The sequence below is a fragment of the Tenrec ecaudatus genome, chromosome 1, assembly GCF_050624435.1.
Source record: "Tenrec ecaudatus isolate mTenEca1 chromosome 1, mTenEca1.hap1, whole genome shotgun sequence".
Classification (NCBI taxonomy): Eukaryota; Metazoa; Chordata; class Mammalia; order Afrosoricida; family Tenrecidae; genus Tenrec; species Tenrec ecaudatus.
Genome location: NC_134530.1, coordinates 157,923,462 through 157,948,108, shown reverse-complemented (window position 1 = coordinate 157,948,108; position 24,647 = coordinate 157,923,462). Strand labels below are relative to the sequence as shown.

At 45.0% G+C, this 24,647-nt stretch overlaps 1 protein-coding gene across 2 annotated transcripts in view; it reads left to right on the top strand.

Moving 5' to 3' along the window:
• Window positions 1-24,647, top strand: part of LIX1L (limb and CNS expressed 1 like) — a 37,714-nt gene that overhangs the window by 4,548 nt on the left and 8,519 nt on the right. The window contains exons 2-5 of one of the 2 annotated variants that reach the window (XM_075560784.1): window positions 4,327-4,388; window positions 13,949-14,112; window positions 15,949-16,089; window positions 19,859-19,954. In XM_075560784.1, coding sequence (XP_075416899.1) covers window positions 4,327-4,388; window positions 13,949-14,112; window positions 15,949-16,089; window positions 19,859-19,954 — 463 coding nt within the window. The remainder of the gene's footprint in view (window positions 1-4,326; window positions 4,389-13,948; window positions 14,113-15,948; window positions 16,090-19,858; window positions 19,955-24,647) is intronic. The other variant, XM_075560774.1, reaches the window with a different exon arrangement.

Genomic DNA, 24,647 nt, shown 5'->3' with positions numbered 1-24,647 from the left:
GTTCCCAGTCCCCCTTCACCTCCCCATAAGGAGGTCACACTTGCAAGGAGGCATCATCAGGCTGTGACCTTATTGACAGGTTGGATTCCAACCCTATGCTTTCATACACATTCTAGTTGACAGAGAATCATCTCACTACCATAGTGTGTGCCTGTCCTCCTTGAGGTAGCTCTGGATTTGTCTAATCATTGAAGAAAAGGTCTTCATACTAATTTAAAAATTCTTGGTGATGGCAGTTGTCGGATCCAAGAGTTGCATATATTTTTATATCTTATAAAACTCTTATTATAAACTGCTCAGCAGTACCCATGAACAAATAAAAGAAAACTTCATCAAATGCCGTGACGTTCCTAATATTTATATTCAGCAGCAAGCCCTTCATGGGTGGAAACAGTCTGCTTGGGATGGGTCCAGAGGAGAATCTCTTGGTCAAAACATGCACCAAGTGATTGTGGGTAAAAGTCCTGTGGAAGAATGACTAGTCTCTACTTTGAGATGCACTGAGAATTGTGTTGATATTGCAAGTTCGCATGTCTTCTTACTGTTTCACACATTCCGAGACAGCAGAAACCTTTTCTAAATGACTAGCACAGTTCTGTGCACAGAGTGAGGACTTAATCAATTGTGGTGCATTGAATTGGTCGATATGATTCTTTTAGCCATAGTCTTTGCAATGGACACCAAACTACTCTTGTGATGGGTCTGGGTAGGAGAAGGTAGAGGAAGATGCTCATAGGGTTAGTTGTAAGTGATTGCTAACGGGGGTAATTGTGATTATAAGTACTTGGAAATCTAAGTAGAGAATTGGTCGATTTTGCCATCCTGCAAATGAGGCAAAAAAAACCCCAAAAAACAACAACCCCAAAATGACCTCAAAACAACATCTAAGAGCAGGAAAGGGATTTCACTACCATCTGGAAAACAAGCCAGGAGTGGAGCATATCCGTTGAATCTCAATATCCCTACACATTGAGTCACCTTGACCCAGGGACCGAACACGGGCATCAGAAAAGGGGCAGATGAGTGGCAGCAACAGAAAAGGGGCCTGGGCACAAGTTAGAGCAATGGACTCTCCATTCCACGGAGTAGGTAAAGCTGAGAGCCTTTGGGCAATAGGCTTGCTTGCAGAGTAGGGTGCCTATAGGCACTTAACTGGAGGAGCTAGGTTTGCTTACCCAAGGGAGCTCGAGCCAAGGGTCTTCACACTGAGGCTTATGACAGAGTAGAGTGCCCTTTGGGCATGTATCAGGGGTGCTAAAGGAGCTTTGGAACACTTGCCCAAGCAGAGCAGACACCAAGGTGCCAGTTGGCTGAGGGGGCCGAGGACCAGCGAGAGGTGTGCCTGTTACGTGGCTGAGAAGAAGCTGGCCTGAGTAGAACTATGAGCAGTTCTGATCCTGACTTGTACCCTGTTAACTTCTTTAGTAAACCCCTAATCAGGAGGATGGTGTGTGAGTTCTGGCTGGCCATTGCCATGAATTATCAAACCCAGCTGAGAAGTAGAGAATGCTATGGGAGGGACAGCTAGTGTCAGACTACCTGGCAAACAGGTTGGTGGCCTGAGGTGTGCTTGGCCTTTGTCTCATAGGCATCAGCCTGGGCAGCTGATGCTGATGAGTTTGATTCTTTCTTCCCCTTGTGAAGTCAGAGGTTATTCAATGCCTCCTCCCATGCCCTTTTGGCATAAATATTTGTTGATGTAAATATACAGATGATAGAAAGGATGTGGAATATTTGGGTGATTTGGGATTACTTTCAAAAATTGAAATGTCAGGTGAATGTTAACCAACCTCCCTATTCTCTGTAATAATACGAGCAAAGCCAGGGCAGCTTAGTCTCATCATCCAGATGTGACAGGGTAATCTTCTCACGTATATCTCAATCTATGATCTAGTTCTTATATATTTATCTATACTCCCACCACAAAATTATGCTATTTATTTTCATCATTTTATTGGGGGCTCTTCTGGATGTTATCACAATCCATCCATCCATCCACGGTGTCAAGCACATTTGTACATTTGTTGCCATCATCATTCTCAAAACATTTGCTTTCTACTTGAACCTTGGATCAGCTCCTCATTTTTCCCCCTCCCTCTCTGTTCTCCCCTCCCTCACGAACCCTTGATAATTTATAAATTATTATTATTTTGTCATATCTTGCACTGTCCGACATGTCTCTTCACCCATTTTTCTGTTGTCCATCCTCCAGGAAGGAGGCTATATGTAGATCCTTGTAATCAATCCCCACTTTCAACCCCACACTCTCTCCCTCCAGTTCCTATCTGTACCAGTGTACATTCTCTGGTCTGGCCAGGTTTATAAAGTAGAATTGGGATCATGATAGTCGGAGTGGGGGTGGGGAGGGGGAAAGCATTTAAGAACTAGAGGAAAGTTGTATGTTTCATCGTTGCTACCCTGCACCCTGACTGGTTCGTCTCCTCCCTGTGCCCCTTTTGTAAGGGGATGTCCAGTTGCCTACAGATGGGTTTTGGGTCCCCAATTTGCACCCCGCCTCATTCACAATGATTTTATTTTTTGTTCTTTGATGCCTGATACCTTATCTCTTCGACACCTGGTAATCACACTGGCTGGTGTGCTTCTTCCATGTGGGCTTTGTTGCTTCTGAGCTAGATGGCCGCTTGCTTACTTTCAAGTCTTTAAAACCCCAGACACTGTATCTTTTGATATCCAGGCACCATCAGCTTTCTTCACTACATTTGCTTATGCACACATTTGTCTTCAGCGATCGTATTGAGAAGAAATTATGCTATTTCTTTTGAACATTTTCTTGTGACTTGGGTGAAAGTGTCTTGAAAATTAGTTTCTCCTTCAAACATTCAAACACATTCAGTACTGTACCTACCTCTTTCCTGGATTCGCCCTTTTCATTTGCCATTTCCTGTTCCTTCCTGTCTTCTGAATTTTATCTTTGTACAGATGCTGCCTTTTGGGTTCACTCTGGTTGGCTGCTCTGGGGAACACGTTTCTCGCCCAGGTCATTTGTTCACTTTGCAGGACCATCCTTCAGTTGAAAGGTGATCTTCAGGAGTGGGGTCAGGTTTGAAGGATGTGTACGGGCCGTAGTCTTGGGGGTCTACCAGTCCCTGTAAGGACAGTACGAGTGACTTTTTGAAATATTTCTTACTTTGTTCTACATTTTTGAAGAAGAAAGTGGGCCTCCCTCTACCCCAGAAACCCGGCTGCCGGGCTACTTTAATATCCGAGATTAAAGAATTCATCAGTAGACTCTCTTCCCATTCTCTACTCCCCACGTATTTTTCTCCCACTCTGTTCCGGACCTTCGATGTGATCCGATCAGAGGGATAGGTGGTGGTAGTGAGAAGTTCAGGTAGCTGGGTAGCATGTCCTCAAAACATTTGCTCTCTACCTAAGCCCCTGACATCAGCTCAGTTTACCTCCCCCTCCCTCATGAGCCCTTGATAATTTGTAAATTATTATTTTGTCATATCTTGCCCTGTCTGACATCTCCCTTCACCCACGTTTCTGTTGTCCGTCCCCTGGGGAGGAAGTTTTATGTAGATCCCTGTAATAAGTTCCCTCTTTCCACCCACCCTCCCTCCACAAATTCTATTTATTCTTATGCTTGAAAGTCTTTATTATAATTTCAGGGGTGGATGACCCAGTAAACCAAGTAACCTGGGCTTACTTGTGTTTACTAATCTGTAGTGAACGGCTTCACCTGTCTCTCACCACATGGTTCAGTACAGATTAGTAGATAAACATAAGCCAACTGGTGCTTACTTTGTTTGCTGGGTACTCCATCCCTGCCAGGGTGTATAAATTTGGAAAGAGACTTTAATTTTGTAGGAAGATACTAGAGGTCTCAGGGGGAGAGATGCCAGTCATACCTGGGAGTAGATTCTTTGATGTGAAAAAATGTAAAATTGTTCACTATGCTTAAGTAAGCCATGCCTACCTTGCTTATCAGGTAGTCTGACACTTTGCAGTTCTTTGGTGTTAATGTCTTCACTCCAGTGGAGTTATAATCTGTCCTCTCATTACACTTAGACAGCTACCTAATAGTACATCTCCTAAGGACAAAAACCTAACGATTCCCTGTTTGTTATTGTTCAACATTATGGTGCAAGCAGTGAAATAGTCCACGCTCTCTTGCTAGCCCCTTTCAACCCAGCATCTATCTGTGACTTCCAGAGAGTTGTTAATGCCATGCTTTGTCTCTGCGCCTGCCGCCTCACTGTCCTCTAACCACGCCCAAGCTGTCTCTGATGCAAGCTACTAAAGGTGCGTCATGCCTGCCTCCGTGCAGAAATACTCAATGCACACACACACTTTTACTTACAGTTTACTCCGAGCGCGTGGCAGCCCCTGTGACGTTCAAACACCAACTGGCTTTTGGACCCTAGGTAAGGATTCCCAAATAAGGAAGAATATTGGGATTAGGATATCTATAATCACGCCCAGCTCTGTTACAACTGCGTTACCTCAAGCAAGTCAGCTACCCGTCCTTCGCCTGAGCTCTCCCCAGCACTTGCCTGTCGGTTTGTTGTACTGTTAGTGTTGTGCTTTGCGTGTTGCTGGAAGCTATGCCACTGGTATTGCCAACAGCAGCACGGTCACCCAAAGTCCCAGCAGAACTTCCCGTCTAAGAATAGCATATGGAGAGGGCATCAGCTGCCCACTCCGAGGACTTGGCCACTGAAACCTTATGACTGTCAGCAGAACGTTATCAGACAGTGAAAACTTTATGAGCATCAGCTGCATAGTGTCAGCTAGAGAGCCGGAAGAGCTGAGCCCGCAGGTCTGCAGACACTCAAAACATGACTGAGGAAGAGCTGCTGTCTCAAAGTAGAGTCGACCGTAATGACATGGATGGAGGAAAGCTTTGAAACCTTCATTTGCTTATGGCCCGTGACACAAATGAGCAGAAACAGCTGAAAACATCTATAAATAATTGGAACTCGGAATGTGCGAAGCACAGATCTAGGAAACTTGGAAGCTGTGGAAATGGAATGCATGAAGACGGATATACTGGGCATTAGTAAGCTGGAATGAACTGGTATTGAATCAATTGTATTCCAAGAATGACGCATTCAGTAGGAATGGAGTCACGTTCATCATCAAAAAGAACATTTTATTATCTATCTTGCAGTACAGTGCTCTCTGTGATACAATAGCATCTATGAACATACAAAGTAACCCAGTCAATCGCCTATTATTAAAATTTATACACCAACCACTAATGCTGATGTTGCAGATATTGAAGAATTCTGCCAATTTCTTCTGCCTAAAATTGATGAAACATGCAATCAATATGCACTGCTAATTATTGGTGATTGGAATGCAAAAGTTGGAGCCAGAGGAAGGAGCATAGTTGGAACATATGGCCACTGTGTTAGGCTTAGGTGTCTCGAGAAGCAAAACCACAACTAATTTTATATAAAGAAGACATCCTAGCCTAGGCCAACTCAAGTCCATGGTTTGATAATTGCTGGAGCCCTCCGAAGGAGAGGGGGCTTTCTACTCTGGGAAAAAGCTAATCTTGTAAACTCACAGGGGACAGTTCTACCCTGCCCTACGGGGTCCTGTGCATGAGGGGGTGCCCCCCCCCCCAGAATGGAACTTCACTGGGCGAAGCAGAGCGGAGCTTTCGTAGTAGGCATTTTTCCCTGCTCAGCAAGCATCCGGCAACTCACTCTGAGTTGGTGCACCCAGTGGCATTGCCTGGGAAGGTTCTCTGTGGTTCACAGTGAATTTTTTTGGAAAAGCAGTTTTGTTCAAACCTCACTTTTTGTGATGGCCAATTTAACTTCTCTGGTGGTCTAATTATGTCAGTAATTTTGTGCCTAAAGCGGTACACTGTTTTGCATGAAATACGTTGTTTTATACTGTAGACCTGTAATTCTTAAGAAATGACTCACTTTAATCTCTCCAGTAGACATTCCAGGTATGATAAGCTTTAATCCACAGTCAACATTTACCCTGGGCCACACTCGGGATTACCGCCAGGGGGTTAAGAGAACAGTGTGGGGCAGTGAGATTTTGTTTTCTGTTCAGGAAAATGCTGCAGAAACTGTTATTATGTTGGACACAGCCTACTAGGACAGCGCTATGGGAAAAACTCAAGGGGACAAGTGGTTTTCTCATTTAAAAAACAGGTGAAATGTGTATTGATAACAAACCTCATTTTAGATGTCTGTCAACTTCCCAAACTGACAAAAATGTCCATTCAGAGTGCATGTGGACTACGAAATCAGGTCATACTGTTAATCAAGCTTTCTATTTAGAGGTTCTGACAAAAAAGGCCTGATTTGTGGCAGATGGAGGACTGGTTTTGCCACCATGACAGTGCACCTACTAATGCAGCCATCTCAGTGCGCCAGATTTTGGCAAAAACAGGATGCCTCTCTTGCCCCATGCACCTGACTCACCTGACCTCACTTCATGTGGCTTCTTTTTGTTTCCATGAATGAATAGGGACATGAAAGGACAGCAATTTGACAACGTAGAAGAGAAGAAAAAAATGAGGGAGATACTGTCAGCTAGCCAAACAGATGAGTTTGAAAAACGTTTCCATGAAGAAAGCTGATGGTACCCGGCTATCAAAAGATATAGCGTCTGGGGTCTTAAAGGCTTGAAGGTAAACAAGCAGCCATCTAGGTCAGAAGCAACAAAGCCCACATGGAAGAGGCACACCAGCTCGTGCAATCACAGAGTATCGAAGGGATCAGGTATCAGGCATCATCAGAACAAAAAATTTTACCATAGTGAATGAGGCGGGGAGTGTGGAGTGGAGACCCAAAGCCCATTTGTAGGCCACTGGAGATCCCCTTACAGAAGGGACTGGGGAGGAGACGAGCCAGTCAGGGTGCGATATAGCACCATTTTGTTTCTAAATGCTACCCCCCCCCCACTATCATGATCCCAATTCTACCTTGCAAGTTTGCCTAGACCAGAGGATGTACACTGGTACAGATAGGAACTGGAAACACAGGGAATCCAAGGCGGATGATCCCTTCAGGATCAGTGGTGTGAGTGGCAATACTGAGAGGGTAGAGGGAGGGTGGGTTGGAAAGGGGGAACTGATTACAAGGATCTACATGTGACCTCCACCCTGGGGGATGGGCAACAGAAAAGGGGGTGAAGAGAGACGTTGGACAGGTCAAGATATGAGAAAATAATAATTTATAAATTATCAAGGGTTCGTGAGGGAAGGGGGGTGGGGATGGAGGGGAAAAATGAGGAGCTGAATCCAGGAGCTTAGGTGGAGAGCAAATGTTTTGAGAATAATGAGGGCAATGAATGTACAAATGTGCTTTACACTATAGATGTATGTATGGATTGTGATAAGAGCTGTATGAACGCCTAATAAAACGATTTAAAAAATGTTTCCAAGAATGGACTCATAGCTTTGACAAATATATTAAGTGTAATGGAGGTGTATAGTTGTTTTGTTTTGTTTAAAATATCCAATACATAGCTTTGGGGGGAAATCTGGTGTGTGTGTGTGTGTGTGTGTGTGTGTGTGTGTATACCTTCCTCCTATTTTTCCTGAATTTTCAGAACGCCTCAAGAACAATTTGACTCTTAATGATAGAAGACCTGATGAACTCTGGAGTAACACCAAGAATATCATACATGAAGAAAGCAAAAGGTCATTAAAAAGATAAGAGAGCAAGAAAAGGTAAAAGTGGATGTGAGAAGAGACTCTGAAACTTGCTCTTAATTGTGGAGTAGCTAAGGCAAACGAAAGAAATGACAGAGTAAGAGGGCTCAACAGAAAAAGAGCCTCAAAGGGCAGCTCAAGAGGACAAAGTACGACAGAGCCGTGTGCACAGACCTAGAGTTGGGAACCAAAAGGAAAGAACGTGCTCAGCACGTCTCCAACGAGAGTGCCACCCTGCAAGATTCCGCGGGCAAGGTACTGGAAGCAGAATGCATCAAAATGAACAGGAAGGACTACACAAAGTTAGCGTTCGACCATTTCAAGAGGTAGCATAGGCTCAAGAGCTAATGTTCCTGAAGGAAGAAGTGCAAGACACACTGAAGGCTTTGGTGGCAAACAAGGCTCCAGGAACGAATGGAATACCATTAGAATGTGTCAAGAAGCTGGTGACGCACTGGGAACATTCACTTCTCTGTGCCAAGACATTTGGAAAACAGCTACCAGGCCACCTGACTGGAAGAGGTCTGTATTTGTATTCATTCCAAAGAAAGGTGACCCAGAGAAGGGACAAATTACTAAACAGTATCATTAATAGCAACTGTAATTAAAATATTGCTATCATTCAACCAGTTACAGTAGTACACTGATGGGAATCTTCCAGAAGTTCAGGCCAGATTCAGATGAGAATGTAGAACGGGGGTACCGTTGCTCTTGTCAGATGAGTCTTGGCTGAAAGCAGAGAATACAAGAAAGATGCTTAATTGTGCTTGACTATGCAAAGGCATTTGACTGTGGATCACCCACTATGGGTGGTCTTGAGAAGAATCGGATTTCCCTATATTTAAATTTGTGCAAAATCTGTGCATGGATCAAGAGGCGGTCGTTCAAACAGAACGAGGAACACTGCATGGTTTAAGGTCAGGAAAGGTGTGAGTCAGGGTTGTATCCTTTCACTGTACTTATTCAGTCTGTGTGCTGATCAAATAATCTGAGAAGTTGGATTATATGAGTAAGAATGGAGCCCGAGGATTGGAGGAAGGCTTATTAACCACCTGAGATATGCAGAGGGTTTGATCTTGCTTGCTGAAAGTGAGGATGCCTTGTAGCACTTGCTGATGAAGATCAAGGATTACAGCCTTCAGTATGGATTGCAACTCTGTAAATAAAACCAAAATCCTCATAACTAGACCAATAGTAACATGATAAACGGAGAAAAGATTGAAGTTATCAAGGATTTCATCTTGCTTGGATTCAAAATCTATATTCATGAAAGCAGCAGTGAGATGAAAAGGCTTGTTGCATTGGGCAAACACTGCACAGACCTCTTTAAAATGTTGAAGAGCAGAGATGTTACTGTGAGGACTGAATTGTGCCCGATCCAAGCGATAGTATTTTCAGTCATCTTATTTGCATGTGAAAGTTGGACATTGAATATGGAGGACCAAATAAGAATCGATGCATTTGAATTATGGCGCTGGCAAAGAATATTGACAGTACAAACAACATCTGCCAAAAGAACAAACACATCTGTCTTGGAAGAAGTACAATCCAAATGTTCTTTAGAGATGAGGATGGCGAGACTTCACCTCTTGTACTTTGGACATGTTATCAGGAGAGCCCAGTCCCTGGAAAAGGACACTGCGCCTGGTAAAGCCAAGGGTCAGTGAAAAAGCACAAGATGCTGACGAGATGGCCCACCCAGTCGGGCTGCCACAGGGGGTTGGGACATAACAGTTATAAATTGGCGGAGGACTGGGTAGTGTCTGCCTTCTGTTGCACTATGGGTGGCTGATCCGAACTGACAAATGGCACCTGACTGCACCACAAAGTCCTAAAGATGAGTGACTCCATGGCCTTTTCAAGTTCATAACTGGTTAGTTTTTTTCCTGACCAACCTGTCCAATTTTCCATTTCATCCTCCCTTTTCTGGAAAAAAAGAAAAAAGACTTCCCATCTCCCTGCACTTTGAGTGATCATTTAAAAATGTTCCTTACACTCTATGCCAAGTGGGATTTAACTGGACTTAGAATGGCCACATGCTTTTTAATAGGATCTTCCCTACTAGAGTGGTTTCCTCCCCCTCCTCCTTTGTTATCTCTCTCCCTCCCTCCTTTTTACCCCAATATTCCCCCTGTTGTTTGCATGTCAGGCGAGCTGTCACCCAGGGCATTGTGCAGAATTGTCTCAAAGGAGAAGCTGGGGTTGAAAAGATTCTCAGTGGATAGAACAAAGATGGCTAAGTTTTCTGGGCAGCAGTGACCTTTGAAGAGCCCCTGCCAACACTAAGGGTGGGAAAGAGAGAGCTTCCTTTTCATGGTGGCTTTTAATGGAAGAATGGACATTTTTAAAAGTCAGTTAAATAGAGGGTGTTTGAAAACAGCGTCTGCTCCTTTTCAAACTCTGACTAACATAGAAGGTTCTTTCTTTGGTTGCAGAGCAAGTGAGAGAACTGTCACCCCTAGATTCTGAGCACCTTGCTGGCAGGGAATGTGTGTCACTGTGTCACATCCCTGATGCCTAGGAGAAGGAGCCCAGTGGTGCAGTTTGCAAGCACTTCGCTCAGTGCTCCTCCACCTGCCTCATGCTGCGTGTGTCACACGCTCATACACGTCCTCATGTTAGGGTGACCCCAACCATACAGTTATTTTCGTTGCTACTTCATCACTGTAATTTTGCTCCTGTAATGAACCGTCATGTTAATATCTGATATGCAGAATGTATTTTCATTGTTACAAAATGAACATGATTAAAGCATAGTGATTAATCACCAAAAAACCATGTAAGTATATATTGTGAACTATTTATTTCTAACGAGAAATAAATGAAACTTTGCCTTGACGCATGATCTAGCATGTGTCACAGTCTTCACGCCGGGTGCTCATATGTGGATGTCTCTGCATGTGGGCGGACCTGCCTGGAGACGATAGAGGAGTGGTGTCTCGGTTCCTAAGACCATTGGAAATAGGTGTTTTCCAATGGTCTTAGGTGAAAGGGTCGTTCGACGCCCAGGTTGAGAACCGCCGAGCTAGCTGGAAGGTTGGCAGTTGGAGTCCACCAGGTGCTTAGAGGGAGACGACATGGCGGTCGGCTTCTGTGAAGACATGCCCTTGGCAGCACTGTGGGACCGTCCCCTGTCCTCCAGGGCCACTATAAGTCAGAATCAATACAATGGGGTTTGGGAGACTGCTTAGCAGAGAGCCACGCACCTGTCAAAGTGCTAACATTTTTGCTTGGTGTCTGTGGCAACCATGAAAATGTGCTTCTCTGAACTCCCACTGTGGGGAGCTTAACTGCCTTACAGCCCTCTTCCAACAGCGCACCCTGAGTCCATGCTTCCAGAAGGCTGCCAATAGCCAATATCTGGAAATACCCAACCTATTGAACATAGTGTATGTGGAGGGGGCGTGGTGTATAAGGCAGCCACATCCTGGGGAGACGTGGAACACCTCTGACTCCAGGCCTGCCTGCTGGCCTGACCAAACCTTTCTTGGCACCGCACTGCTGTTAGACCCTCAGACCCAGTCCTCCCCCTCTCCTCCTCTTTCTAAAGGCTCCCCCTGGCTTCTCCTCCTCCTTCGCCAACAGATCTCTTGCATGTTTATCCCACCTTGGTGTCTTCTGGCAGACCTGAACTAATGGAAGCCTAATGGTGCTGACGGACTCAGTTGCTAAAGGAAGAGGGAACAGTTGGAACCTGGTGCTCCACAGGAGGAAGGTGTGGCAGTCTGCTTCCATCAGATTGTCGTCTTGGAAGCTCTATGGGGTGGTTCCACTCTGTCCTATGAGGTTTGCTGAGTCCCAAACCGCTTGACAATGGTGGGCTTGTTGCCATTCTGTATAGCGAGTAGTCATGATGCAAAATATTAGGGGGCAGGTGTGATCATTTATTATTGTGAGGCCTTACTTAAAACAATTTGTAATGTTTAGAACCCAAGGTGATCATTTCCAAACCCAAATCCATCTCCTCTTTCCTTCCATGTAAACCCTCTCATTGTTTGCCCACGCCTTAGAAAATAGAGCCAACATTTCCCCCTTTAGAGCCAACCTTCTTTAACACAGTTGTAAGCTCTGCCCCCTGGTCTGGACCGGCCTCCTCTTGTAACCTCACCTTGAATTACGTTTTCCTCAAGCTCTCTATTTCAGCCATCCTGGCGTCCTTCCCGTCCCTTACTCACTGTTCCAGAATGGATTGTGTGTAAAGCCATACTCTATCCTGTGGTTACAGTTCCACTTGGGAATAGGTTATCTTCCTGATGTTAAAATGTGTGTCTTAAATCAATCTCCTTTGTGGTATAAAAGAGATTAATCAAGCAAGAGGGAAGCAGAGATAGGTAAGATAGATGCCAAGACACAGAGAACTCTAAGGTACCAGAAAGCAGTAACTGAAGAGACAGGAACCTCCCTGCAGACCCTACCCTTAGAGCAGTGGTTCTCAACCTGTGGGTCGCGACCTCTTGGGGGTGTGTGTCAAATGACCCTTTCACAGGAGTCGCCTGATTCATAACAGTAGCAAAATTACAGTTATGAAGTAGCAACGAAAATAATTTTATGGTTGTGGAGTCGCCTCTGTATGAAAAGGTGGTGGCGTGAGGAAGGTTGAGAACCACTGTCCTGGAGTCAGCGCTCTAGAACAGAGAGCCTTCCCTTAGGTTAGCACTCTGACACAGCATGTGTTACCTCCTGAACGGTGCGAAGATACGTTTCTGTTTGATAGTGTGCCCTGCTGCATGAGGCCAGGCTGACTAGAGACATAAATCCAGTGACACTCGTATATGTGTAAGAAAGAGCTACATACCAAGAAAACAACCCAGCCCAGCCCAACTCACGACCATAAGTCCCTCTTCAGAGTCAAGCAGCCACATGCAGTGATGCAGAAATGCCGAAATCTCACAGTCATGTGGCTCCATTGGTGGTGGAAGGAGTGGCTTGCCAGCAGGAAGATAAAGCAGAGAGCGAAGGGGAGGTTCCCAAGTCCCTCCTATTAGAAGCCAACCCCACAAGGAGGCATCATCTGACTGTGACCTGCTTGACAGGGAGGACTCCACCCCTACACTTTTATCTAGCTTCAGGTTGGCATGAAATTATGTAATGACAACACCCAATTGTATTTCTGTCGACAGCAACATTAGATACTGTAACTAAAATATTCCGTTCCTGCGGTGCAGGGCGCTATTCTCCCACCGCTTTTCTTTGTGAGCTCTAACTTCACACCCTCAGGGTAACTTCCTTTGGCCTTGGCTCCCATAGCATTTCTTACCATCTACCATTCCTTTGCAACACTTGCCACGGTGACAATTTCACGTTTGTCTGAGATAGTCCATTAGTAACTGTCTTCCTCAGTAGAGTGCAAGCAACACAAGGAAAGCAACCATGTGTAGCCTAGCACCCAACGAAGAGTCTGGCGCAGAGTGGGTGCTGAATACATTTTTACTTGTGGAGTGCCTGCGCCCAAGTATCAGGGCATGCAAAGAAGTGCTCTGGAACCGTGTCGGTCTAGGGTTCGATTTTGCCCTACTTACAGCTAGTAAGCTAGCTGGTTTCTATTTCATGGATGTGGGCCAAAGACAAAGTACTTTGTTATTCACAGCAGAGCAAGTGGCGCGCCATCCTGCTTGTTTGCCCAGGTTCCCCTGGCCTCCCACGCCCAATGTGGAGGGACACTAAGCTTGGGGACTCTGCCATTTTACAGCAAACAGAGAGACATCGTTCCAGTCCTGAAAGTTTCTCGGGCAAACACAACCCCATGTGTCCATGAGCGACGTGACTGCATAATGGTTAAGGAAACTGACTCCAGAACCGACTGCCTACATTTGGATTCTGTGTTCTAGTTCTTATAACCATGGCCACGTTGTTTCTCTATGCCTCAGCCCCTTCATCTGTCAAGTGGGGATATTGTACTTAGGTGGGTAAAGCACTTGGAGAAATGCCTGACGTTGGTGCTCACTAAAAGTTCCCAGTTATCACTCTGGTAGCTAGTACTCTAGGTTCACTGACCAGTGGTGGGATGATCGACTGCATTTCCTCAGGCCGGCAATGATCTGCTGAGCTCGGAAACGCTGCTTCTGCTGGTTGAGGCATTCCCTGTGGGTGTCTCGGACTAATCAGGATGAGAAGTAGGGATGGTGGGAGAAGGGGCACTCTGGTCTTGTCTTCTTGCACAGGTGGGCCTGCAGCCCAGGTCTATGGATGTACGTGTTTTTTAGTGTCGGTAGGTGGGGTGCTTCCTGGAGGCACGGTGCTTGGGGAAGCACAGCACTGCGTGGAAATGACCGTATTTCTCAACTGCTTCTCTGTTTGCAGTGAATGTGGTGGAGGCGCTTCAGGAGTTCTGGCAAATGAAGCAGTCCCGTGGGGCTGACTTGAAGAATGGGGCTCTGGTGGTCTATGAGATGGTCCCCTCCAACAGCCCTCCGTACGTCTGCTATGTCACCCTGCCCGGGGGCAGTTGCTTTGGGAGCTTCCAGGTAAGAGCCGCTAGGCAGCGTCGCCGAGATGAACGCTTAGCTTAGGTGCTGATGGGGCTTTTCCTGCCTCTTAGCTAGTAGTTTTTGTCTGAAATCAGGTATTTGAGGATCGGACCAATTTGGGACCAATCCTTCTGGCAAGCATCTGAGGCCCGTTTGATCACAAAAGAACCTCAATAGCGTTCCTTTGAAGCGTCTCAAACTCAAACCCATTTTGAATCTGGGCAGTTATGACCAGGCCTTTATTGCCTGCATATCAGAAAACTATCCACAACGGCCGATTTGAACGAGCTTCGATTACTGCTCTCCAACTTCCTGTCATCTCTTGGAGGATTAGAATACTATTCCTCACCCCTATTCTTTTTCCAGTTTTCTAAGAGATCACAGGGGATGGCGCGTGTAAAGTTAGGGAGCTAAGCCCTCATCCCTCTGACTGCCAGCTGGTGTGCCCCTTCGTAAGGGCAAAGACTGTAGCTGTTTTCATCCTGGCCCAGTGTTAAAACCTCGCTACTCAACTTCATGCCCAGCACACAGTGGGAACTTAATAGATCTGTTGTGTAAATAAACCTCAGTCCCTGTCTCAAAGAGAAAAAATTCTCAGAAAACTTACTTTCACATCAGGCGATTAAAATGTTTTCCCTCTGAATCACAGCTGTTTTAGAGAAATAAATGAGAGTACATGCCTAGAATGGCATGTCATATGTTCTCCCTTCTCAGAGAATAGACCGTTTCCTTCCTTCTGCCACCTCTTCATGTTGTTGAATAAGGATCTGAAAAGCATCGAGGCGACTCTCGGCCTCTTTTACGTCCATATCGGCAGGTGGAATCGCTCCTGGTGGTGCCCCTCACGAATGTGAACAGTCCTATTGTGGAAGACTGGGGAAAGGTTATTGAATAGGAAGAGAAAAAAGGGCAAACAAACTGAAGTAGCGAGAGTATTTGGGGCTGAGGTAACCAGCTCCGAATGTCTCAGAGACAGTTGTCAGCAAATGGAGACTGGGCGTTACTGCTAACTTTCTAGTGACCGTATCCCGTCCACGTCCTTAAACGCTACCACCACCGTCTTCCTTTCCTTTAATCCCAATCACGCCGTCCAGGCGTCCAGTGCAGATAAATTATAAAGGAATGCTGGGCTGCCTAGGGATCCAAAGTTGAATGATTTAAAATTTCTCAAAATTAGACTTGTTCTTTGATCCCTGTATTGAAATACTATGGAAACATGTGAACCCAAGTTTCACTTTTTCTTGTTTTTCCTGCATCCGTCTTCCTTCCCCCTAGTCAACCTTTCCCCCCTTCCATTTGTCCTGTGTAGGGACAACTCCCCTGGCTTCCTCATCTGTTTGGGAAATGCCTGCTCACAGCGAAGAGTGAGGCCCAGAATCCCAGCTGAGCGCCTCTGGCCTCGGCAAGCGGCAGCAGTCTCACAGGCTTTGTTATCATCCTCGGTTCTCTACAGGGATCTAACCCCCCCCCTCAAAAAAAAAACAAAAAACCTTGTCTGTTTACGGAACAAGATACAGATTTCTAACAGGATGGCCAGAATCTGGCTTTTGAGCAAGTAATCAATTAATTCTGTCGGCAGTTTAAAAGGCGGCCTCCCCCTCGGTTGGTATGCGTGACTCCAGCAGTCTTCCTCACTCTGCGTTCACGCGGGTCTGGGCTCCAGCTGTCTCCAGTGCCTTAATGGTTTCAGGATGTTGGATCAGAATCCAGCCGTTTCACGATAGCCACTATGGAGTGTGGAGCATAGCTGAGTCCAAGTGTCTTCTCTCCTGTGTGTTTCCCTGACACTGCTCCTTACCCTCATCTCTCTCTCCCCGCCCCCCAACTGCCTAGTTTTGCCCCACAAAAGCCGAGGCCCGGCGCAGTGCTGCAAAGATTGCCCTAATGAATTCTGTGTTCAATGAACATCCTTCCCGGAGAATCACAGACGAGTTCATTGAGAAGAGTGTCTCGGAGGCTCTGGCATCTTTCAACGTAAGCTATTGGCGCTGGAAGCAGGGAGGGGGCGATGGGAGAGGGCTGGTTTGGAAGTCTGTAAATCACTGGGGCAGGGATTCTTCTCCGTCCAGCCTGTAGCCTGTTCTTCCTGTTATTCTCTGTCCATCTTTGGTGTGAATGTACCTTACGTCTCAGTCGCTAAGTGTGTATGTTTGCTCATGTGGCAGTTGTGATTTTGTTACGTTTGTTGCATATTTTTGGTATCTGGAAACCTTTAATTCAAGATTTATGGAATTGCAGTGATATTTCAAAACAAAAGCTTGACTTTTGCTTTTCCCAATTTTGGTTTTGAGATTTTTCTTCCCTCTGTTTTTTTAATGTCTCTTTTCCTTCTTACTTGTCTCATCTTTATGTATGTTATTAATAAGGAATCTCTTTACACACCGTGTCTTGTCTTTTTTTCATTTCTCGATAAAGAAAAAACCCAAACGCACTGCCACTGAGTTAATTCTGACTCACAGCAACCCTCTAGGACAGAATCAGCCTGTTCCTGTGGATTTCCAAGACTTTCACTGTGTAGGGAGGTAGAAAGCCTCATCTTTTTTGTGAGGCGGTGTGTGTGTTTGTGTGTGTGATGGATAAGTTCTATTTTAAAATAACATCCACTCTTTCAAATGACAATGACAATAACTGTATCCAATCCTACCTGAATCGTTATCCTGTACCGGCTACTATGTATCTTTTCATCTCGTTTGATCATGATGCAACCCTATGAGGCGTGCCTATCACCCACCCTGTGTTGCAGGCGAGGAAACGACAAACAAAAGTAATTTGCCTAAAGTAAGTAGTAGAACCCAGACAAGGACACGAACAGACGTCTATAACTTATAGCGTAGGCAGCTGAGCAATTAAAACTGCTTCCCTCGTACCGCACATTCAGTGATAGGGTGGTGAAGTTCAGGTCAAGGTCCCATTTGTCTCCCTTTGCTTTTGGTAGGCGTCTCTGTTGTCAGGGTTAGGTGCCCCCATGCGGCAGCCCCGTGTGGCAGAGTAGATTGCCCAGGAGGTGTTCTAAGCTGTGGCCTTTAAGGAAACAGTCATGGAGTCAATGAGTGGGTTGGAACCACCAACCTTCAGGTAGCAGTCCAGCGCTTCACTCTTGTGGTCTGTCTACAGACATTGGTAATCAGAGCTCGACGTTCCACTGTTACCTCAGGCCCATCTGTTTTTCTTTCTTGTACTAATCAAAGGAAACTTAAAATGAGGATGTAGTTTATTTACTACTCTTCAGCCACCTAGGGTATTGTAAAACGGAACATTATTTTGGATTCTGGAAAGCAGGGTGTGCAATGGTCATAAGCATGGACTCTGAATTCATTGTTTCGGAAGTTTGGTCCTCCTGGCCTTGGGGCTTTAAGCAAGTCATTCCATCTAAATTTTAGTTTCCTCATCTAGATAATGTGATAGGAAGTATGCTTGTCACACAGTTACTATGAGCATTCAGGACATAATATATTTTAAGTACTTAGCACATGTTATCTGTTTAAATGCCTTTGGATGCAAATAACAAAATCTCACTTCAAACAGTAGGGAAATAAATAAAGGAAGGAATTGATTATGTAACACTATGAAATAGGCTGGAAGGGGGTCAGATTTCAGGGCTGGTTGGTTCCATCTATCGAGGACCTCTTAGTTACCTGACGCTGTTGTAACAACAACAAGCCACAATTGGTTGGCTTCAAAGAGTCGGAGTTTAGTTTTCCACAGCTGAGGAGGCTTCAAGTCCAAATCAGCGTACAGCTGTAATCGGAGTGGGGATCTGGGGAAGGAGCCCTTCCTTTTCAGTGGACTCTGGAGCTCTCAGGCCTTCCTGGTGCTCGTGGGATTGCTTAGGAGCTCTGCTGGCACAGTGTTTATAAGTTAGGATGCTAACCACAAGGTTCACAGTTCGAAACCATCAGCTGCTCCACAGGAGAACGACAAGGCTTTCTTCTCCCATAAAGAGTTAAAGTTTCGGAAAGTCACAGGGGCAGCTCTGTGCTACCCTATAGGGTCACGGTGTGTTGATATCAGTGAGTGAGTGAGTGGGATTCGTTGGTGGTCGGTTCTACCTTAGGGGTGGGGATGTGTGGAACTGGCTGGAAAGAGGAGGCAGCTTCTCAGGAAGCAAGAGGAGGAATCTGGGTAGCTTCATTTCCACTTGTCTCCTGGCTTGGTTTGCCTAGTTGAAGTTGACAAAAGAGTCACCAATAAGTTAGGAGGCACATTTGTTTTAGAAACCCCAGCCAGCCGCACCATCAGGAATTATCCCCAATAATATTTAACCCAAAGAGAAAAACCATCACCAAATGATACCAAGCCACAGCTGGTACCAGATGGATTTGGATTATGAAACTGAACATTATGTCTAGAATAACAATGTACCCACGTGTTAAGCATCTGAAGTTTTGAGATCCTATAAGGTATGCCTATGGTTATTACCATTTTATAGATGAGTAAACTGAGATACGTAATCAAGAGGTTAAATTACTCCTCCGAGGCCAAACTAGTCCAGGCTCTTAACATCTATAGTATATAACTTTTCACACACATTAATCTTGAAGGTAGAACAACTAGTCTTAATTCTATCCCTGCAGGGGCAGGTAGTCAATAGAAGACACACCAGGCAAATGTCCAGAAGGCCACACTGCTACTCTGCAATCCCTGGTTAGCGTCCTGCTGTTGGCCTCTAGGCTTGCCCAATCCTCTGTGCGCAATTTACTCACTCTGCTCTCTTGGCTCAATGAGGGCTCTTTTCTGTGCCTCTGTTCCCCTTTGTGAAGTAGGAAAATGAGATTAGCCCTCCCCTGTCAGGTGCGATGGTTTGGAAGCCTCTAGGTTGAGGTCTGTGCTAGCCATTAGGAGTGCCTCCATCACAGTGCCCTCTGAGCACTGGGAGCGTAGCTGGTGCTGACTGACATGTACTTACTGCAAGCATCGCTGGGAGAAAGACGAGATTTTCTGGGCCTAAAAAACAGATAGCCTCAGGAACCCTAAGGGGGCAGTTCTCCTCTATCCTGTACGTCACACTGAGTCAGAATTGATTTGATGGCAGTGAGTGAGTACCCAAAGTAGACATCAGATTTAAAAGGCTTAGTGTAAGAAAATAGAAAAGCAAATTATCTATTTTTACATACAGTTGAGATAGTTTGACTATACTAGGTTAAATAAAATATACAATTAAGATAAATTTTACCTGTTTATTTTATCTTTTTCCTCTTCTCCCCCTTCTGTTTTTTTTTTTTTTACATTTTATTAGGGGCTCATACAACTCTTATCACAATCCCTACATATACATACATCAATTGTATAAAGCACATCTGCACATTCCCTGCCCCAATGATTCTCAAAGCATTTGCTCTCCACTTAAGCCCTTTGCTTCAGGTCCTCTTTTTTCCCCTCTCTCCCCGCGCCCCCTTCCCTCGTGAGCCCTTGATAATCCACAGATTGTTATTTTGTCATATCTTGCCCTATCCGGAGTCTCCCTTCCCCCCTTCTCTGCTGTCCCTCTCCCAGGGAGGAAGTCACATGTGGATCCCTGTAATCGGTTCCCCCTTTCCAACCCACTCACCCTCCACTCTCCCAGCATCGCCCCTCACACCCTTGGTCCTGAAGGTATCATCCACCCTGGATTCTTACCTGTTTATTTTTACTAGAGCATGATTATTACAAAATTTAAAAATTAAATATGTGACCTGCATCATATTTAATTGGTAATAAAGTCTGACTGAAACCTAGTTTGCCTTTTCCTTTCCTCTGTTACCAGGGCCACAGGGAGGAGGCTGACAACCCCAACACAGGGATCGGTGCCTTTCGATTCATGTTGGAATCTAACAAGGGCAAGTCAATGCTGGAGTTCCAGGTACCTCTCTATGGACTTACCTGCCCCCATGGCCTGAAGGCTCCCCTCGTGGAGTCCACCCTCGCTCCGTCGCTCCCTGCTTCCTTCAGACGCAGGACCCCAAAGGCCATACTACTATTAGGAATTGCTTGCTATAAAAATATTGTGTAATCAGTAAAGTACTATATAAATGTATTTTAAAATATTGATTTACTTTATGCATTGGTTCTCCTGGGAATGGAGCTCATTGGAAGAGTACACCATTCCAACTCCTCCCTAAATTCCCTAGAAAAGTGCATTGGATCTCATTTCCACCACCTGGTGCTTCTCAAATATAAATAGCACGTCGTGGAAGTGGCTGACTACCCCACAATAAGTGTTTGGGGATTTAAAAAAAATCATTTTATTAGGTGCTCATACAACTCTTTAAAAAAAATCATTTTATTGGGGGCTCATACAACTCTTATCACAATCCATACATACATCAACTGTGTAAAGCACATTTGTACATTCATTGCCCTCATCATTGTCAAAACATTTGCTCTCCACCTAAGCCCCTGGCATCAGCTCCTCATTTTCTCCCCTCCCTCCCTCATGAACCCTTGATAATTTATAAATTATTATTTTGTCATATGTTACACTGTCCAGTGTCTCCCTTCACCCTTTTCTGTTATCCCCCAAAGAAGAGATTATCTGTTGATCCCTATAATCGGTTCCCCCTTTACTTTTTTATTTAAATCATTTTATTAGGGGCTCATACAACTCTTGTCACAATCCATGCAAACATCAATTGTGTAAAGCACATTTGTACATTCATTGCCCTCATCATTCTCAAAACATTTTGCTCTCCACCTAAGCCCCTGGCATCAGCTCATTTTCCCCCTCCTTCCCCGCTCCCCCATGAACCTTTGATAATTTATAAATTATTATTTTGTAATATCTCTCCCTGTCCAACGTCTCCCCTCACCTACTTTTCCGTTGTCCGTCCCCCAGGGAGGAGGTCATACGTAGATCCTTGTAATCGGTTCCCCCTTCCCCCTTTCCAACCCACCCTCCTGGTATCGCCACTCGCACTAGGCCTGAAGGGATCATCCACCCTGGATTCCCTGTGTTTCCAGTTCCTATCTGTATCAGTGTACATCCTCTGGTCTAGCCAGATTTGTAAGGTGGAATTGGGGTCGGTCATGATATTGGTGGGGGAAGAAGCATTTAGGAAATAGAGGAAAGTTGTGTTTCATCATTGCTACACTGCACCCTGACTGCCTAGTCTCCTTCCTAAGACCCTCCAACCCTCTGACGGGCTGTCCAATTGTCTACCAGTAGGCTTTGGGTCTCCACTCCACACACACCCTCATTCATAATATGATTTTTGTTCTGATGATGCCTTATACCTGATCCCTTCGACACCTTGTGATCACACAGGCTGGTGTGCTTCTTCCATGTGGGCTTTGTTGCTTCTGAGCTAGATGGTCGCTTGTTTACCTTCAAGTCTTTAAGATGCCAGATGCTATATCTTTTGATAGCCGGGAACCATCAGCTTTCTTCACCACATTTGCTTATGCACTGACTTTGTCTTCAGTGATTGTGTCGGAAAGGTGAGCATCATGGAATGCCAGGTTAATAGATCAAAGTATTGTTGCATTGAGGGAGTACTTGAGTGGAGGTCCAGTGTCCATCTGCTACCTTAATACTAAACCTATACATAATATGCACATAGATCTATTTCCCCATCCTCATATATATATATTTACATATATACATGCCTTTATTTAGACCTCTGTAAATACCCTTTGCCTCCTACCTCTTTCCTCTATTTCCTTTTACTTTCCTCTTGTCCCACTATCATGTTCAGCCTTCATTTGGTTTCAGTAATTCCTCTTGGTTACATTGCCCTTGGTCACACCCTGCCAGGCCTCCTACACCCTCCTCACCACCAATTTGGATCACTTGTTCCCTTGTCCCTGGGCTTGTTAACGCCACTTCCTTTCCCCCCACCTGCCCCCTCTCCCATGTCCCCTCCGGAACTCTCAGTCCCATTGTTTTCTCCTCCGGATTGTTCATCCAGCCTATCTTATTTAGATAAACCTGTGGAGATAATAACATGCACAAAAACAAGACAGCGCAAAACCAAGCAATAAAATAAAGCAAAACAACAAGCCAATGACAACAAAAACAAATCACAACAAGAAAGAAGAGCTTGTAGTTAGTTCAAGGACTGTTTGTTGGCCTTTAGGAGTGTTTTCCGGTCAAGTCTGATGGGGTGCCAAGCCCTGGCCCCAAAGTCTGTTTTTGGTATTCACTGGGGACTTTGTTGCTGTTCCTCTTGCTGTTCTGTTGCACATCCTTAGTGTTTTGCCTTGGTGTGGTGGGATCAGATAGGGAAGAATTCCCACACTGTGTCTCCAGTGTTGTCCCCTGTAGGGCTATGGGTCAGTGAGGGATGTCATGTCTCATAGTGGGGCCGGCCTGTGAATTGGCTGCTCTGAGCAGGAATCTCATCCTCAAGGCTTGGTGGGCCAGGATGTGCTCCACTCTCTCTTCCTCCCTCTTCATTTGCTCACGTGTGCTCTGATCAGACATGTCCCTCTCCCCTAGCTGTAGATTCATTACGGTCCTCTGAAATAAATTATTCTTGGAAGAGGGGCAGGTGTCCACATAGTTGGGATTGGGGCTGGCCCCTCAGACCTCTCCACTGGTTCCCTACTCCACACCGGCATGTTGCATTCACATCTTGGGGCACTGGGTGGAAGTCTGGTCCCTCTTTCTCTGTGGAGATATAAACAATACCCTCCCCTTGGGTGGGCTAGTGCCCTGTGACCCCAGCTACCCATTTTTTTTCCTTTTCCCCCTTCTTTTTAGTTGCTACAATATGTATCTCTGGATTTGGTCGCCTCTGTCATATTACCTGCTCCTCATCCCAGGAATGTTTGTAAACAGTAGCTTTTTCCCTATGCCCCTTTTGCATTTTATTTTTAAAGCTTACCTCAGCGGACTTATGTTGTACTTGTCCTTTTGTGCCTGACTTACTTCGCTTAGCATGATTTCCAGTGATGTGCTTCATACGTTCATCACTGCTTTTTAGCGATGCATAGTACTCCATTGTATGTATGTACCAGTTTTTTAATTCACTCGTCAGTTGATGGAAATTTGGGTTGTTTCCAACTCCTTGCAATTGTGAACTGTGCCGCAATGAACATTGGAGCACAGATGTCTGGCCTTGGTTTGTTTCTTGCCTCTTCTGGGTATATGCCCAGTAGGGGGGTCGTATGGTAACTCGATTTCCATCTGTTTGAGAAATCGCCAGATCGATTTCCATAGTGACTGTACATACCTACAGGTCCACCAGCAGTGGATGAGAGTTCCTGACTCTCCATAGCCCCTCCAACACTTGTTGCTTTCAGATTTTTTGAATTGGGCTATCTTTGAGGGTGTTAGGTGGTACCTCATTGTTTTAATTTGCATTTCTCTTATGGCTAAAGATTGGGGAAATTTCCTCATGTTTGTTGGCCATTCGGATTTCTGCCCCTGTGAAACTTCTGTTCAGGTCCTTTGCCCACCTCCTCAGTGGGCAGTTAGTTTTTTTCTTTTTGGAAGCGAGCAGAGTATTATAAATTTTAGTAATAAGGCCTTTGTCTGATGTATCATTGCTAAAGATGTTTTCCCAGTCCGTGGACTCTCTTATTACTCTCTTGGTGAATTCTTCAATGTATACAGGTGTTTTATCTTCATTATATCCCATTTGTCAATTTGTGCCTCCTCTGTGTGTGTGTCCTTCCCTGTTTCTGATAGCCTGTGTATTCCCTGCGCCAAAGTTCTCAGGTGTATCCCAATTCCCTCATTGATGGCCCTAATAGTTTGGGGTTTAACTTCATGGTCTGTGATCCACCTTGAGTTTATTCTTGTGCATGGATTGAGATAAGAGTCTTGCTTCATTTTTCTGCAGGTAGATATCCTATTTTTCAAGTACCACTTGTTAAAGAGGGCATCTGCTTCCCATTGGATATTTTTGGGGCCTTTATCAAAGATCAGTTTTCTGTATGCGGATGATTTTTTTGGGGGGGTTAGTTCTTTTCCATTGGTCTAAGTATCTGTCATTGTACCAATATCATGCGGTTTTGACAATTGTGGCTTTAAAATATGTGCTAAAGTCAGGTAAAGCAAGCCCTCCCACGGTGTCCTTCTTCTTGAGGAGTTCTCTGCTAATTCTGGGATTCTTCTCTCTCCATATGAAGCTGTTAATCAGTTTTTCCATTTCTTTGAAGAAAGATGAGGCTAACTGTATTGGGATTGCATTGAACTTTCATAGTACATTGGTCAAAACTTACATCTTTACTGTAGAGTCTTCCAATCCATGAGCATGAGATATTCTTCCATTTGTTGAGGTCGCTCTTGGTTTTCTGAAATAGTGTTCTGTAGTTTTCCTCATATAGATATTTTGTTATTTTAGTCAGGTATATCCCTAGATATTTTTATTTGTTCCAGGTATATCCCTAGATATTTTTATTTGTGTTTGGCTATTGTGAAGGGTACCACCTTTTTGATCTCCTCTTCTGTGGTCTTATACGATGTGTATAACAGTCCGATGGACTTCTGTTTGTTGATCTTGAATCCTGCCACTCTGCCAAACTCCTCAATTGCTTCCAGTACTCCCCTTGTGGAACTTTTGTAGTCTTCCATTTTTAACCCTATAATGCCTAAATTTTTAATTTCAGGG